Here is a 14,878-nt window from a genome sequence, read left to right as displayed (position 1 = left end):
TCAGATCATGAAATTCATAAAAAACTAATTCTTGAGAGAATAGTGATGAATTGCAAACAGTGCAAGTAACATTGATACAAAGCGATACAATGAAAGTCAACATCGATTAATTTAATATTGGACTTATCAAATTTATATTATTTATAAAGCTTATAAAATGTAAAACCAACATTCTAAATTTTCTCTACTGGAGCAAAACATCGATAGAAAATAAAGAAGAGCCCATCATAAGCACAATATACTTGTGTACTAGAATTCACTTGAACTAACTCATCACTTCAACCCTTCAATGATCACAATGAACTAGAATGGTATGAAAACCATGGAATTGATAATCAGGTACATTTTTCAAATAGCTTCACCCAACTAAATCTGTGAATGCTAAGTCATAAGAAATCATGTTCAATAGATTCAATTTGAATGCTTCAAATAGAAAATGATCTATTCTTTTGGTGCCCTAATCAAAATCAATTTCAATAAACATTAATCGACATAAAGAAAAGCTTCTGCAAACCTTCTATAGTGAATGACAAGATGCGAGTGGAGGTGAAAAATCGATATGTTAACAAAAATAATAGAAGATGATGAATCGTCGTTCAATTAATCTTATACGGTAGGGTACTTTGTGGTTAATAATGTGAAACACTTTCATGATTTTCCTACCTTTTATGCATGCTTACTCTTCCTTAATTTGTATGTTTGCATGGCTTTCATCTTTAGAATCTACTGAATTTTCATATTGGACTGTCTAAATAATCTAGATTCAACTAGTAAGAACGGAAGATAAGCTACTTTACAGAGATAATCAATCAATCAATCAATCAATCATTTTATTCAGTAAAATGCATTACAAAATTGGTCCCGCTAAACCTAAAAGATTTTACAGCAGGTGCCTAGAAATAATAAAATACATAAATAGAATGAATGCTAACTTAAAAAATAAACTAAGGAAAAAAATTTTTCATGAAACTGGGAGTTTATGAATTTAAAAAGGAGTATGGGGTATCAGATGAACTAAGGATGATTAATAGGGTGGTATAGGGTTAATGGGAATTGGAAAAAAATGGAAAACTCAAAAACTTCAAATCATAAAACTAAATTAATTTTAAAATAAAATAAACTTGATACTCTATAGTAAGTAAGCATCAAAAGATATTAATCTTATTCAGAATTAAGGATAATACTAAATAAAAAATACAATAAGTGATCGGGAGTCTCAAACGTTAATTATCCATCCATATAGTATATGAAAATTGAATGATATATAGTATATTATATGAAAATTAGATAGTCACTCTAAGGCGGCGATGTTTCACATATACTAAAATTCATTTTACCAGCAAACTAATATTTTGTAATTATAAAAATAAATAAAAAAAAGCAAAAGACTGATGATTTTTCACTATCTAGTACACATTAAAGTGTTGGATTAGTAGTGTCACAAATTAAAATCATTCACAATGATAAGTTGGAAAATATCTTCCTTGGAATAATCTCGGATGATGATAGGGAGCAAATTAAACAGTTTTGGAATAGTGTATTTCAATGATCTTTTTCCGTACAAATTATTATATCTAGGAATAGAATACACACTGAATGCTCTAAGATTATATTGAGGTATAGGTGCAAATTGTCGGTAGGAATAATTATTTCTGTACATTAATACTAACTTATATAGATAGAATTTTTTTGGAGTGAGTGTGTGAAAAAATCGTTGAACGGATTGTTTATCATGAATTGTGAAATTTAATCGGTTAGATACGGACATTATACATTTGAGGGTTCTGAATTGGAAAGTTATCATAGAAAGTTTCGACTCAACAAGCCCCATGTATAATTTTTTTCATGCCTCAGCCGTCATATATATTTAGCTCAACTGAAGGTAGATTATCAACCTGGCTTGAAGAATATTAACTGTAGAAATCAGCAAACACTGCACGCTTTGATTTTTCAGGAAATTGCCACTGTTAACACTATTGTAATCTATGATTTATCTCAGTTTTTGACATAACTTATGATAAATTTCAGCAAAGAATTATGATCATACACACATATTTTAAATATGTATTATATTATGTGATAGTATGAATATTTTATCGGTTGCAAACAATATCTTTGTCTGTCATAGAATGCATGATTTAGCACATCTATAACAACAAAATGATTTTAGAGAATTTAGAGAATTATAATGTGGAAAATTAGTTTCATCGCATGTCAAAACAATAGAAAAAATTGATTGTTTCGAGCGCCATATTGTGAATAAGATGCAACTTAGAAATCAGTAGGCCTACTACTGTATTTTACTGTTTACTATGGTGAAGAGAGTCAGCCACGCCATAACGCGTCGACTGTTTCCCCCCCCCCCTTCCACATCGTCAAATCGAATCGCAAATGAATAACAATATACATCAATGGATTCGCAATGAATGTGGCTACATTAATTATTTGTCCAATTTTCTTTAGATTATTTGCTTCGAAGTTAATCGGAGAAATCAAAAATCAAATCAAAAACCCCTAAATTCTCACATAATATATATATTATTTTATCAAGGAAACTGTTTGATTTATTTAGGAAATGAATACGACTAATATTTTAGTCCATAATGTAACGGATCGAATGACATATGATAGATTTTTTTCCGATTAATGGTTTCAGAGATAATTGATTTCCAGTTTGCTGTTTACTATGGCTAAGAGAGTCAGCCGCGCCTTTCCGCGTCGACTGTTTCCCCTTCCACAGCGTCAAATTGATTCGCAAATACATAACAATATACATCAATGGATTTGCAATGAGAGTGGCTACATTAATATTTGGCTCATCCTTCTTTAAAACTACTTGTTTCGAGGTTAATCGGAGAAAACAGAAAAATCAAATCGCAAACCCCCTCAATTTTTACATATATATTATTTTATCAAGAAAACTGTAAATTTTATTGAAAAAATGAATATAACTAATAATGTAGTCCATAATGTAACGAATCGAATGGCATATAGAAGAGCTTTTTCAGATCAATGGGTACAGAGATAATTGATTTCCCGTGTTTACCTGCATTTTTCATGTTTTAGGGGGTTGGGGCGGAAAGCTCCAAGGGGATTTTTTGGGACTTTTGGGAGAATGACCCTCTGGGAGGGTTCTATCGATGGTGGGAAATTCAGCTTTTATTTAATTTTCAGATCGAAACTGCTTTTTTGGACCTTCATTGACTGGGCTATAATGATGATGTGGGTACTTACTTGGCACACTCTTCATCAAAGATTTCTCGTGGCTCTGTTGTTTCCCTGGAACAACGTTGCAATATGCACTCCCTCAACACGGTAACACCAACAAACGTTGGGTTGGGAAGATGATTATGAATAATAGTGATAAGAAAACTATCAAAAGTTCTATTTGCCATACGAAGTGGCATTGAGGCGCGACTTGCACACTCGCGTACATTACATTTTAAATAGATACGCCTTTGGTCGCTGGAGGTCACCCGATAGAAAAATCCATCGTCAATATGATAGAATGTAGTATTGCGGAGCGTTACGATTTCCTTGACCAATTCCATGTCGACTGAATGTGTTTTGTGAACTATTGAACTCGCAACGCAAACGCACAGGTAGCATCCTCGTAGAGGGGAGGCAAACAATACTGAACAAAAATCTATTTTTTCCAGGAAGGGTACAATATGGAAAACACATGTTAAATATTTCCTGCCGCCAAAGTGCAGTACTTTATACCTGGCACTAGAATTTTTAGAAATAGAAGCACTTGGTCAACTTTGGTTCTACGCTTCAGTGAACATAGTCTATGAGCAGGGTAGTTCTACCTGGACACCACCGATGACAAATTGACCGGGCTTTCCAGAAGTACCTAACGGGGAACATTTGCTTTGTTTCATGGAAGCAAGGCATTGTAATACTGAATGAGTATTTATAGTTCTATAAAGCAAGGCATTTTGGTTCTAATACCCGAGACGTCAGTCTGCAGATTGTTGTTATGGAATGCAGAAAACTTCTTTCACCAACCTTAGACAATAAATAATGCTGTTTCAAAAGATTGAAAAGATAGCATGCCGCTTCCAAAATCTATGGATATGGTTTATGTACTATATATATATATATATATATATATATATATATATATATATATATTATATATATATATATATATATATATATATATTCTGAATTGATGGAATCCCAAGTCCCATTGCGCTTATGATAATTTTAAATGTTACTTTATTAACTCAGTAAGTTCAGAAAGTTATTGCTCAGTTGAATCAGAGCTACGATTAAAAAGATGATTTGGGAATTATCAAGTGACACTTTTTGTTTTTCACTGGGATTTTCATTTTTTAACATGTAGAGACGCTTGTAGAACAACAATCTGTTGAATTTTTATGGGAAAGATTTCATGAGGAAAATGAAGTTTTTCATTGACATTATCATCCGTAACTTGGAACGCCATGATAAATATGGCATCTAAAGCTGCGTTTACACCAAAGTTATTAACAACATGTTAATAACTTAATCATCACAGATTATTATAGATTGAACGGCACATGGAAAACACATATTTCCATCATGTGTATGATAAGTTATGTTCAATCTAATAGAATCTATAGAATCTATTGGTGTTGACGCAGCTTTACTCTGTGACTGTCTGAAGTTAATATTATATCAATTTGAATTTACAATTCGAGACCGCAGCTCGGAAAAAGAAGAGATGATTAGCTCATAATATCGGGGACCGAGCTTTGCTCATGAGTACAAAAGCATAAACAATTTATTACGAAAGAAGGAATTATAATGAAAAACCATTTTGGCCATGTGGTTTTTTAGAAGCGGTGATGAATAGGTCAGTGGTAGGCTATTTGGCTTTTATATATTCCATTTCATATTCATATTGATTATTCTTTCGGGTCGAGGGTTATATATATACGTATTAGATATATTGGAATAGTTATCTTGGAGTTTGGTAGAAATATATTACATTTACATAGAACTCAATTTATTTATTTATTTAACTTATCTTCTATCTAATTCTAATAAGTTACCAACCCATCCCTATCTTATATGATAAACCTTCAATCATAATCATATACCTGCATGATTAAAAAACAGCAGACATTCAATTTACTAGAACAAATAATGGAGTGCCTTCAAGTTCAGATGTAGGCAACATGCCTAACTTCTTCCTACATTCGCTACCTTGTCTCTATGACACTGACCTTGCTTCTGTGAAACACCTTGTTCCAGTGGGAACTTGCTTCTGTGAGACTGCCATTTATAGCGCTACTACTTTTGATGGAGACCTTGTCTCTATGAAACTGCTTGTCTCTGTGGGAACTTGTTCCTGTGAGACTGCCATTTATAGAAATACTTGCTCTTGTGAAACTTGTCTCTGTGACACTAATATCGTTCAAAAACACTACTTGTCTCTGTGAGAACTTGTCTCTGTGAAACATCCCCTAGATAATTTACCGGTTGCAGTAATGAATGAGTCTGCTTTTTCGAGTGTCTTTGCTTAAGTGCGAGTAGGAGGACTCTGTTGCGTCTATGTTCGAGGAGGAAGACTCTGTTGCGCGGTGATACGGATGGTTGGTGATACAGATACTGTTCAACTTATTTTGCAACGCTATCCGATCGTATACGCGTCACTATTCCCTCTCGCGTTCTTTCGATGAACTTGCTACTAACTGCTTTCCGAACTTTTTTTTTCTACATATTATTCGATATTAACACAGCTGCCTAACTGTTGAACTTAATTGTGTTTTTCATCTAGATGTATATAATGGCATTTTTGGATCGTACTACGTGCTGTATATGCTTCAAAAAAGTCCTGCGTTCTGAAAAGGGTCTCTTATGCTCTGGTAAATGCGAACGTTGGTTTCATCATACTTGTGTTTCTGTACCAGACAATGAATACCGTATTCTATCAGCGGATTCCAAGAATAAATGGTTTTGTTCCAGGGTTGACTGTCTTGGTATTGATGAACATCCTCACAATCTAGTGCTTTCTAATATTCAACAACTGTCATTGAAAATGGACACTCTAATCTCTAAAATAAACAGTATGGAAGCGGTTCCTGGTGATATTACTACCATTAAAGAAGACCTAGCCTCTGTGAATAATTTGCTGTCCAGTTTGGAGCCTCGTATTTGCGAGTCAGAGAAACGTATTGAGGCCTTGGAACAGGAGCTGGGTGTACTTAAGAATCAGTCCATTAATTCTTCTGGGTTGGACTCGGGTAGCCTTGAGGTGACTTTAGCTGAACTCCATGAACGTACTCGTAGATCTTCAAATGTGATGGTTTTCAATTTGGAAGAATCCCCTAGTGCTGATGTAGCAGTGAGAAAACAACATGACATGGACTTTATCTCAAAACTATTCTCTCCATTTCTTCCATCCTTTTCTCCTGTGGGTGCTAGATCTCTTCGTGTTGGGAAAAAGAAACAGGGGTACACTAGGCCACTCAAGGTGATATTGGGTAATCCTGCTGATGCTTCAACAGTCATATCTAAATTCAATGCCGAGTTGTGTGATCCATTGCTATCCAAAGTTAGACTATCTAGAGATAGAACCCCATTTGAGGCTAACCATCTGAAAACTTTAAATGCCGAACTGGCCAATCGAAAGTCCAGGGGTGAGGAGGGGCTTACAATCAAATATATCAGTGGGGTCCCAAAAATTGTGAGTAATAAGCAAAAAAACGCATAAGTTCCAACGGTACACCAAAGAACTATAGTATTTATTTTCAGAATGTCAATGGGTTGAGGTCTAAATTAACTGATTTGTCTCTTAATGCTTCAGTCACGGCATATGATATGATTGCCTTTGTAGAGACTAATCTTAGTTCTGATATTAGTGATAGTGAGCTTGGTCTTGACTGCTACAGCATGTATAGATGTGACAGATCAGAACTGACCAGTGCTAAATTAAGTGGTGGTGGAGTCCTTGTGGCTGTACATAATAGTATTTCTAGTTACCCTATTGTTGTATTGTCTTGTAAAAGTGAATGCCTGTTTATTTTATGTTCTCTGTTAGTTTGTAAGTTTTTGCTTGTTTGTGCCTATATTCCTCCTAACCAGCCAGCTAAGGTTTATGATGATTTATGCCAATCCATTGATTGTGCCATATTGCAAGCTGGAAGCCCAGATTATGCATTACTGATTGGTGATTCTAATCTGCCAAATGTTGATTGGTCCAGATTAAACTTGTTTCATGCTGCTACTTCTGGATCTATTGCTGATTTGGCTCTTGCACACAACCTCCAGCAGGCAAACAACGAGTTGAATTCTAGGGGAGTACTTCTGGACCTGGTTTTTCTTCTGTTCCTGACTTGTTGGTGAGTAAGCCATTGGAAGTACTGGTTCCTGAGGATAGGCATCACCCTGCCCTTCATATAGGTTTTTGCTTGAGTGGTGGGTCTCAACCAAGATATGTTAAACACATTCCTGACTTCCGGAAAAGTGATTTGGTCTCTATATTCCAGGTTCTTCAGGGTAAGGAATATCCGCTTTTAAGCTGCATGGAAGGTATGGTGGTTGAGCAGAAGTTCAGTGAATTCTGCAGTGATTTGAGATCTTCCATCATGAGGTTTAATCCAGTGAGAAGGGTTTATGTCTCTAACTTCCCTAAATGGTTCTCTAATGATCTAAAGAGACTGATTGTGGCTAAAAAGATTGCACACAGGAATTACAAGGCCAATGGCAGTATCCACCTCTATGAAGCTTTCTGCTGCTTGAGGGACAGATGTAAGGACCTGACTAGAAGATGTTATGATGCCTATATAATGGGTGTGGAGGATTCTGTCCAGACTAATATAAAATCTTTCTGGTCCCATGTCAATGGGCTAAAGAAGGTCTCTAAAAAATCCACTATTGTAAAACTGGATGACAAGTGTGCTTCTACAGCTGCTGGTAAGTGTGAACTCTTTGCTGAATGCTTTTCATCCACTTTTGCTCAGAGTGTAGTTCCTGTTCCTACTTTTGATTTTGGCTGGAATCAGGTGGTTCCGCCATGCTGCATTGCTGCTTCTGATGTTCAACGGAGGCTGGAGACTTTAGATGTTAATAGGGGGGTAGGACCTGATGGTATTCCTTCTCTGGTACTCCGTTTCTGTGCTCCTGTCCTGGCTGGTCACCTGGCTGTGTTCTTTGCTGCTCTGCTAACAGTAGGTATCTTCCCTGAGGTTCTCAAGAGTGGTTTCCTGGTGCCTGTGTTCAAGTCAGGTGACCATTGTAATGCCAGAAATTATAGACCTATTACAATCCAGTCTGTGATAGCCATGGTATTTGAGGGCATAGTTACGGACCATCTTTATTTCTGCCTGCGTAAGGGTATATCTATGGAGCAGCATGGGTTTCTGAGGTCTAGATCTACAGTTACTAATCTTCTGGAGTTTCAGGATTTTGTGATGGGAGCCTTTGTGAATGCTTGTCAGGTGGATTGCTTGTACTTGGATCTCTCAAAGGCCTTTGATAGAGTTAATCACACTCTTATGATTGCCAAGTTGAAGGGTTATGGAGTCCATGGATCATTGCTAATGTGGTTGGATAGCTACCTGAGGGATAGAACTCTTATTGTTAGGTATGAGGGTCATGAGTCATCACCATTCAGGGCCTTATCTGGGGTTCCACAGGGGTCTCATCTGGGTCCCCTCCTTTTCAACTTATTTATGAATGATATTGGTAGTGTCATCTCTTCCAATTTCTTAATGTATGCTGATGATGTGAAACTTTTTGATGTGGTGTCGCATGGTACAGGGCGCAATGCACTGCAGTCTTCACTCTTGAACATTGATAAATGGTGTTTGGATAATGGCATGGCACTGAACACTGCTAAGTGTGTGATGATGTCTTTCAGACGTGGGTCCAATATCCTTGATATTCAATATGTCCTGCAGGGTGCTCCTCTGATAAGAGTGTTTAAATTCAATGACCTTGGGGTTACCATGAGTCCCTCCCTTAGTCCTTTGGAGCATGTGTGTGGGATAACAGCCAAGGCTAGGTCACTGCTTGGATTCATTTTCAGGTCCTCTAGAGATTTCAGATCTCCTCATAGTCTCCTGGTTCTGTTCAGGGCACTGGTCCTTCCTGTTATGGAGTATGCTTCTGTCATATGGTCCCCATACCACCAATACCAGATTGATATGCTACAGAAGGTCCAGAGACGTTTTGTGAGAATGCTTGGCTGCAGGATGGGGTTTGCATACTTTGATGTGCCTGTGGAGGAAATTGAGAGACATTTTGGCCTTTTACCTTTGGCTTCTAGGAGGAGACTCTTCGACTCGATGCTTCTTTACAAATTGGTGAATGGAGCATTGGACTGCCCGGAATTGTTGGCTGGCATTGATATCTGTGCTCCAAGAGGGACCCGCTCCAGGACGATCTTCAGACGACGTCTTCATACAACAGCTTACGCATACAATAGTGGTTTGTCAAGGGTGCTGCGATCTGGTTGTGAGGCTGCTGCGGCAGGAATTGATTTCTTTGATGTGTCCGTGGTAGCTTTCAGGAGGGCAGCCATGCGGTGGGGACTCTAGCTCCTTCTTTGTTGTTAGCTGATATTTATATATCTTTCGTCTTATCATCCTTTCTCCTTTTGTATTTTTATGCTTGTATTTTGTTATACCCTTTGTGATTACTTGTTAGTGATCTAATGCTGAGGTTTGCCTAATTTATTTTTCTCTTTTATTTGGCTATAGGCTACTTTGAATGCTTTACCTTCATTGCTTTGCTTTGAAATTTAACTTCATTATGTAATATGTATACTTAGGGGGCACTAGCCAATCCTCTTTAACTTAGCTTGTTATTGTTATGCTTGTTATTATGCTTATTATTAGGTTATAATTATGCTTATTAGTATTATTATTATTATTCTTATTTTATATGCTTCTTTTTTTGTGCTTTTTGATTGTTGTAATTGGTGTGTACCGTTGGAAAATAAAATAAATAAATAAATAAATAAATAAACTTACACTATATTCTTTGACAATAATTGAAATACGTGTTTGAATTTGAAAAAGCTAATTTTAAACAAGGCTAACCTACAAATTGGTTAACCAATAACTAAGAATATAAGGAGAACTCAATGATTACTACCCTTGAAATTCATGATGAAGGACAAAAATTGTATTGGTAAAATAAAATAAGAACCCTTTTTTCGAAAAAGTAGTTATCAGTTGAATTATTAGCGTTTATTCATGAAAAATACCACTCGACATAGGGATTTCAATGTAAACACGGGTTGAAGTGTACGCTTTTGAACAGCTGATCGGCTGTATGTTCTGGCCATGTAGATCTTAAGTAGGCACTGTTTAGAGCAAAGACCTTAAAGATGCATAGACTCACATACAGCGCTAGTGTCATACTTGAAATTGAAATCCGCCATTGAGGGGGCAATTATTACATACCAATGATTATTACATATGATTATTACAATGATTATTATTATTATTATATTATTATTATTATTATTATTATTATCATGATTATTATTATTATTACAATGATTATTACATACCAATGCCACCAATGCCTTTGTGATCTATTGTATTACAAATATATAGATTCAATACTCGTGCTAAAATACCCCAATGGCGGCCTTCAATTTCAAGTAAGAGCTATCATTGGGAAGGCATAGGCATTGTGGGTCTATATCTCTTGAAGGTCTTTGGTTTAGAGTTCACTGTATATAGTTTGTTTACTACGTCGACAGAGTGGTAAATGGTTTGTTTACAAAGTCGTCCGAGCGCTCCGTCGTCCGAGTGGTTGTCTCCCCGTTAAGATGACTCGTCTATTTCCTTTCCATTGTGCAAAGTGCAATATTTTAGGCGTCAACGCTAGGTGTCATTTCAACGAAAATTTTTCAGTGGAATGGTGAAAATATCTGATTGAGCTTTTCATAAAGGTAAGACTTTTCAATTATGTTTTCAAACAGCAGGAGTAATTCCCAGCAGGTTTTCATTGTTGAACTCAGAGTTTAATTGTTGACCGCATAGTCCAATAAGTTACATTGTTGAGATTTAAATTAATCAAATAACATTAACACCCTAATGCACTATCCCCCATTTTGAATGCCACGTTATTTCTATTAAAATCAATTTTATTCGTTCCCTTAATTGTTTGTAAATTTTTGGATTCTAATATTGGATGATTGATCAATTACCCACAGATAACTACTAGTACAGCTGATTTGTAAGGATTTTGTGCTTTTAGGAATAAAATTTTTCATGCTCTATTGTAGAAATAATAGCACGATAATAGCCTACAATGAGAATCATAAAATTATGAGAGTCGTGATTTAATTTTGAATCAGTCTAAATTACTTTATAATTATTTTCAAATTTGATTGCTCTTATCTTCTATATGTCATTAGCATTCTTGTATAATTTGAATTCTGAATTTTAGTTCAATGTTCAAGAAGATAATTCAATGTTATTTTCCGAATTTGTTAGCCTATTTGTACCCAAAATCCCAATTTCTTATAACCTTTCAATTTTTGGTTATTGAAGCAAAGTATTTTTGGGGTTATGTCACAGTCAGACAGAGTACGGTCAAATAGCTCAAGCTTGTTTTGTAAAATCTATCAATATTGATAACAAAATGCTATTTAAGTTTACTTTTGTGTATAAACGTTTTAAAAACATATTTATCAGAGTGATGTAGCCTAGTTTTTATCTATAGTATTATTTTCAGCGAACTAGGATAATTTTGAGTTATTGAATTTTCTCCTAACCTATAAAGACATTCTTATCATGTTAACTTATCGTGTTCTTGCTGGAATGTCAACTTTTATTACATGTCTCCTATACGATAGCTCGAACAAATTGCTTCGTAAATCTAGTTTGCAATGATCAAATTAAAAATTGAAGAACAAACAGGTAATTATTTTCTTCAAGATTCCACTGACAATGAAATGACAGAATTTTATCTTCGATCAATATGACTACAGGTAGGCTAATCTCAGGTTATAGTTTAGGCTAATATATTCTAATTCAAATTATATAACCTAATCAAATTAAAAATTAATGTGAACTAGCTTTTATAATTTTGATTGTTAAAAGTTTAAACTTGCTCTTGTACCGTAGGCCTATACTAAGTCATTATCTAAACATTATAGTTTTCTTAGACCTAGGATATCTTTTGTTTGAATTCTTTGATGACATAGTAGTCAAAAGTGACTAATTATAAGGTTTTTTTGAAAATAGCCTGCCAAAATATTGCAATTTTAAACCAAAAACCCAACCTCAAAATTCAAACTTGCATAGCTGTAGAAAACTGTAAAACCACCCTAACTTACCCTTTTTACCTTCCAACCTTTATTAAAACAAATTCTTTCAGAACCATTTTAAAAAGTTAGATCAATAAATGCCTTTTTATTTGCTCCACAAGATAGAAAGTGATATGCGTGAAGATGCTGTCATGTTATTAGATGAGTGATGATATTTTGATGTATAGATAATTTTAATATTGATAATAGGGACACCAGATACAAAACTGTACACATTTTGTTCAAATTCCACTACAGAACATAATTTACTGTGTAATTTTTTGGAAACTTTACATTTTTCAATGATGGTTTGCAACATATAGGCTAGTTAAATCTACTACTATGATAGATTGACAATCAATCAGTTCAATTATTAATAGCCTACATTGAATATATATTTTGAGTAATTTTTGTCAACTGTTTATTTATTTAATAGAAACATACTAGCTAAACCGCTCACAATAATTATGATTGTTTCCTCAATTGGTCTTAAATGTGTGTAATAGGAATGGGAGTAAACATGACATAAGTATTTAATACCTTAAGAAAGGTTTTTAATAACTTGAACTATACAGGTTTCGAATTGGAATGAGTTTGTTTGGAGACTTAGTAACAGTAATAACAAATTCAAAACATATGTTGTTATACTACATTCTTCCCCCCAAAGAGTTAATGAATGTAGTCATTCAAATAATTAGGGGGTCTTCTATTTCTAAAACTTCTTCTTGGATATGTATTTTGATTTTCTTGTCCAGTAGTCTGTTGTCTAGGTTGTAAGCTCTCGGCAGTAGTACTAGTTTCGTTTTCTTGGTTTGGGTTGCTTGAGGATTATGGAAGTATTCAAGTTCAGGTTCGGAAGTTGGTAATTGAGAATTTTCATCATTTTCAGAATCGGTTTGTTCTTCGTGATCTCTGTTTTCGTACTCTCCAACTGGAGCAAGATGACGTGTTGATACTGTGGTTTCTCTTCCATCAGGTAGCTTTACATGTGCATACTCAGCATTTCCATGTAGAAGTTGGACCTCTTCAACAAGTGGCTCATATTTAGATGTTCGATTGAATTTTTTTAAATAGACAGGGCCGGAATTGAGAAGCCAAGAAGGAGCTGAAACACCATTGTTTCCAGATCTACGTGGGTGTAAAAACATACGCTCATGAGGAGTTTGATTTGTGGCTGTGCAAAGTAATGTTCTTGTTGAGCTAAGAGCATCTTCTAAAACTGACTCCCATTGATTTATTTCTTAAGTGATTTTAATGCTAGCTCAATCGTTTTCCATAGAATACCATTATATCTTTCAACCTGTCCATTACCTGCTGGGTTGTAAGCAGTGGTTCTGCTAGTTACAATTCCATGCGATTTTAGGTAATTTTTCAAGTCTTGACTCATAAATGATGTTCCTCTGTCTGAATGTATGTAACTAGGAACCCCAAACGTAGAAAACAGGGTTTTCGGTTTGATTTAACTGTAGATGATGACATGTCTGGACATGGGAAAGCAAAAGGGAACCGTGAAAACTCATCTACTATTACCAATAAATAACGATTTCGACTTGATGAAGGCAGAGGGCCTTTGAAATCGATATTTAGCCGTTCAAATGCAGAAGTGGCTTTAATCAGAGTCCCTTTGTGTTTGAAGAATTTGGGCTTGACAGCAGCACACACTTTGCAGGAGTTTGTTATACGTCTGATTTCATTAATTGAGTAGGGTAAGTTTTTACTCCGAACCCAGTGGTACAACCGTGTTATGCCTGGGTGGCATAGAGACTCATGTAAATCAACTAATAGATTTTCCTGATTTTGGATTGAAGAACATACTCTAGACAGAGCATCAGCAGCCATATTATCCTTGCCAGGTCTATATACAATATCGTAATGAAAACAAGACAGTTCCAGTTTCCACCTCATTATCTTTTCATTTTTCACTTTACCATGACGGTTGTTATCAAACATAAAAGCTACCGACCTCTGATCAGTAATTAACTTGAAATGTTTGCCAACCAAGTAGTGACGCCATTTTCGCAGTGCTTTTACAATGGCTTGTGCTTCTTTCTCAACACTTGAATGTCTTTGTTCTGCTGGTGAAAGTATCCTTGAGAAGAATGCAACTGGACGGTTCGATTGAGTCAAAGTAGCAGCAATGGTGCTCTCAGATGCATCAGTTTCCACAATGAATTGTGCTTCAGGGTCAATGCAGCTTACTACAGATCCAATTATTTCACTTTTTATAGTTTCAAAAGATTGTAACCCTGCTTTAGACAAGGGAAATGCAGTACGGGCAAGAGGAATCACCTTAGTGGCATAATCTGGTATTAGTGATGCATAATGTGAAAACATACCAAGGGTCCTCCTCAGCGATGCAGTGTCTCTAGGCGGATGTAAATTTTTCAGTGGTTCCAATCGGCTGGGGTCAGGCTTGATAGTTTTGTTCGATATATGATAGCCCAGCAAGTTGATCGATTTCAGTGAAAATGAAGACTTCTCATTATTGATAGTTAGGTTGTATTTGTTTGCAGCGTTGATAAACTTTTCCAAGTTTATATCGTGTTGCTCCTGTGTTTTGCCACAGATTGTAACATCATCAAGGTAAGCATAAGTGTCTTGTAGCTGTTCAGACCG

At 35.6% G+C, this 14,878-nt stretch overlaps 1 protein-coding gene across 1 annotated transcript; it reads left to right on the top strand.

Moving 5' to 3' along the window:
- Window positions 1-6,061: 6,061 nt before the first annotated feature.
- On the top strand, window positions 6,062-6,902 carry LOC120355956. The gene has a single exon (XM_039444725.1). It carries the CDS (start codon window positions 6,062-6,064, stop codon window positions 6,704-6,706), a length of 645 nt encoding a protein of 214 aa, XP_039300659.1. The 3' UTR covers window positions 6,707-6,902.
- Window positions 6,903-14,878: the final 7,976 nt, after the last annotated feature.

Source organism: Nilaparvata lugens, unplaced genomic scaffold, assembly GCF_014356525.2.
Source record: "Nilaparvata lugens isolate BPH unplaced genomic scaffold, ASM1435652v1 scaffold5362, whole genome shotgun sequence".
Taxonomy (NCBI): domain Eukaryota; kingdom Metazoa; phylum Arthropoda; class Insecta; order Hemiptera; family Delphacidae; genus Nilaparvata; species Nilaparvata lugens.
Note: the sequence above shows the minus strand (reverse complement) of the source record. Positions and strands in the feature narration are given on the sequence as shown.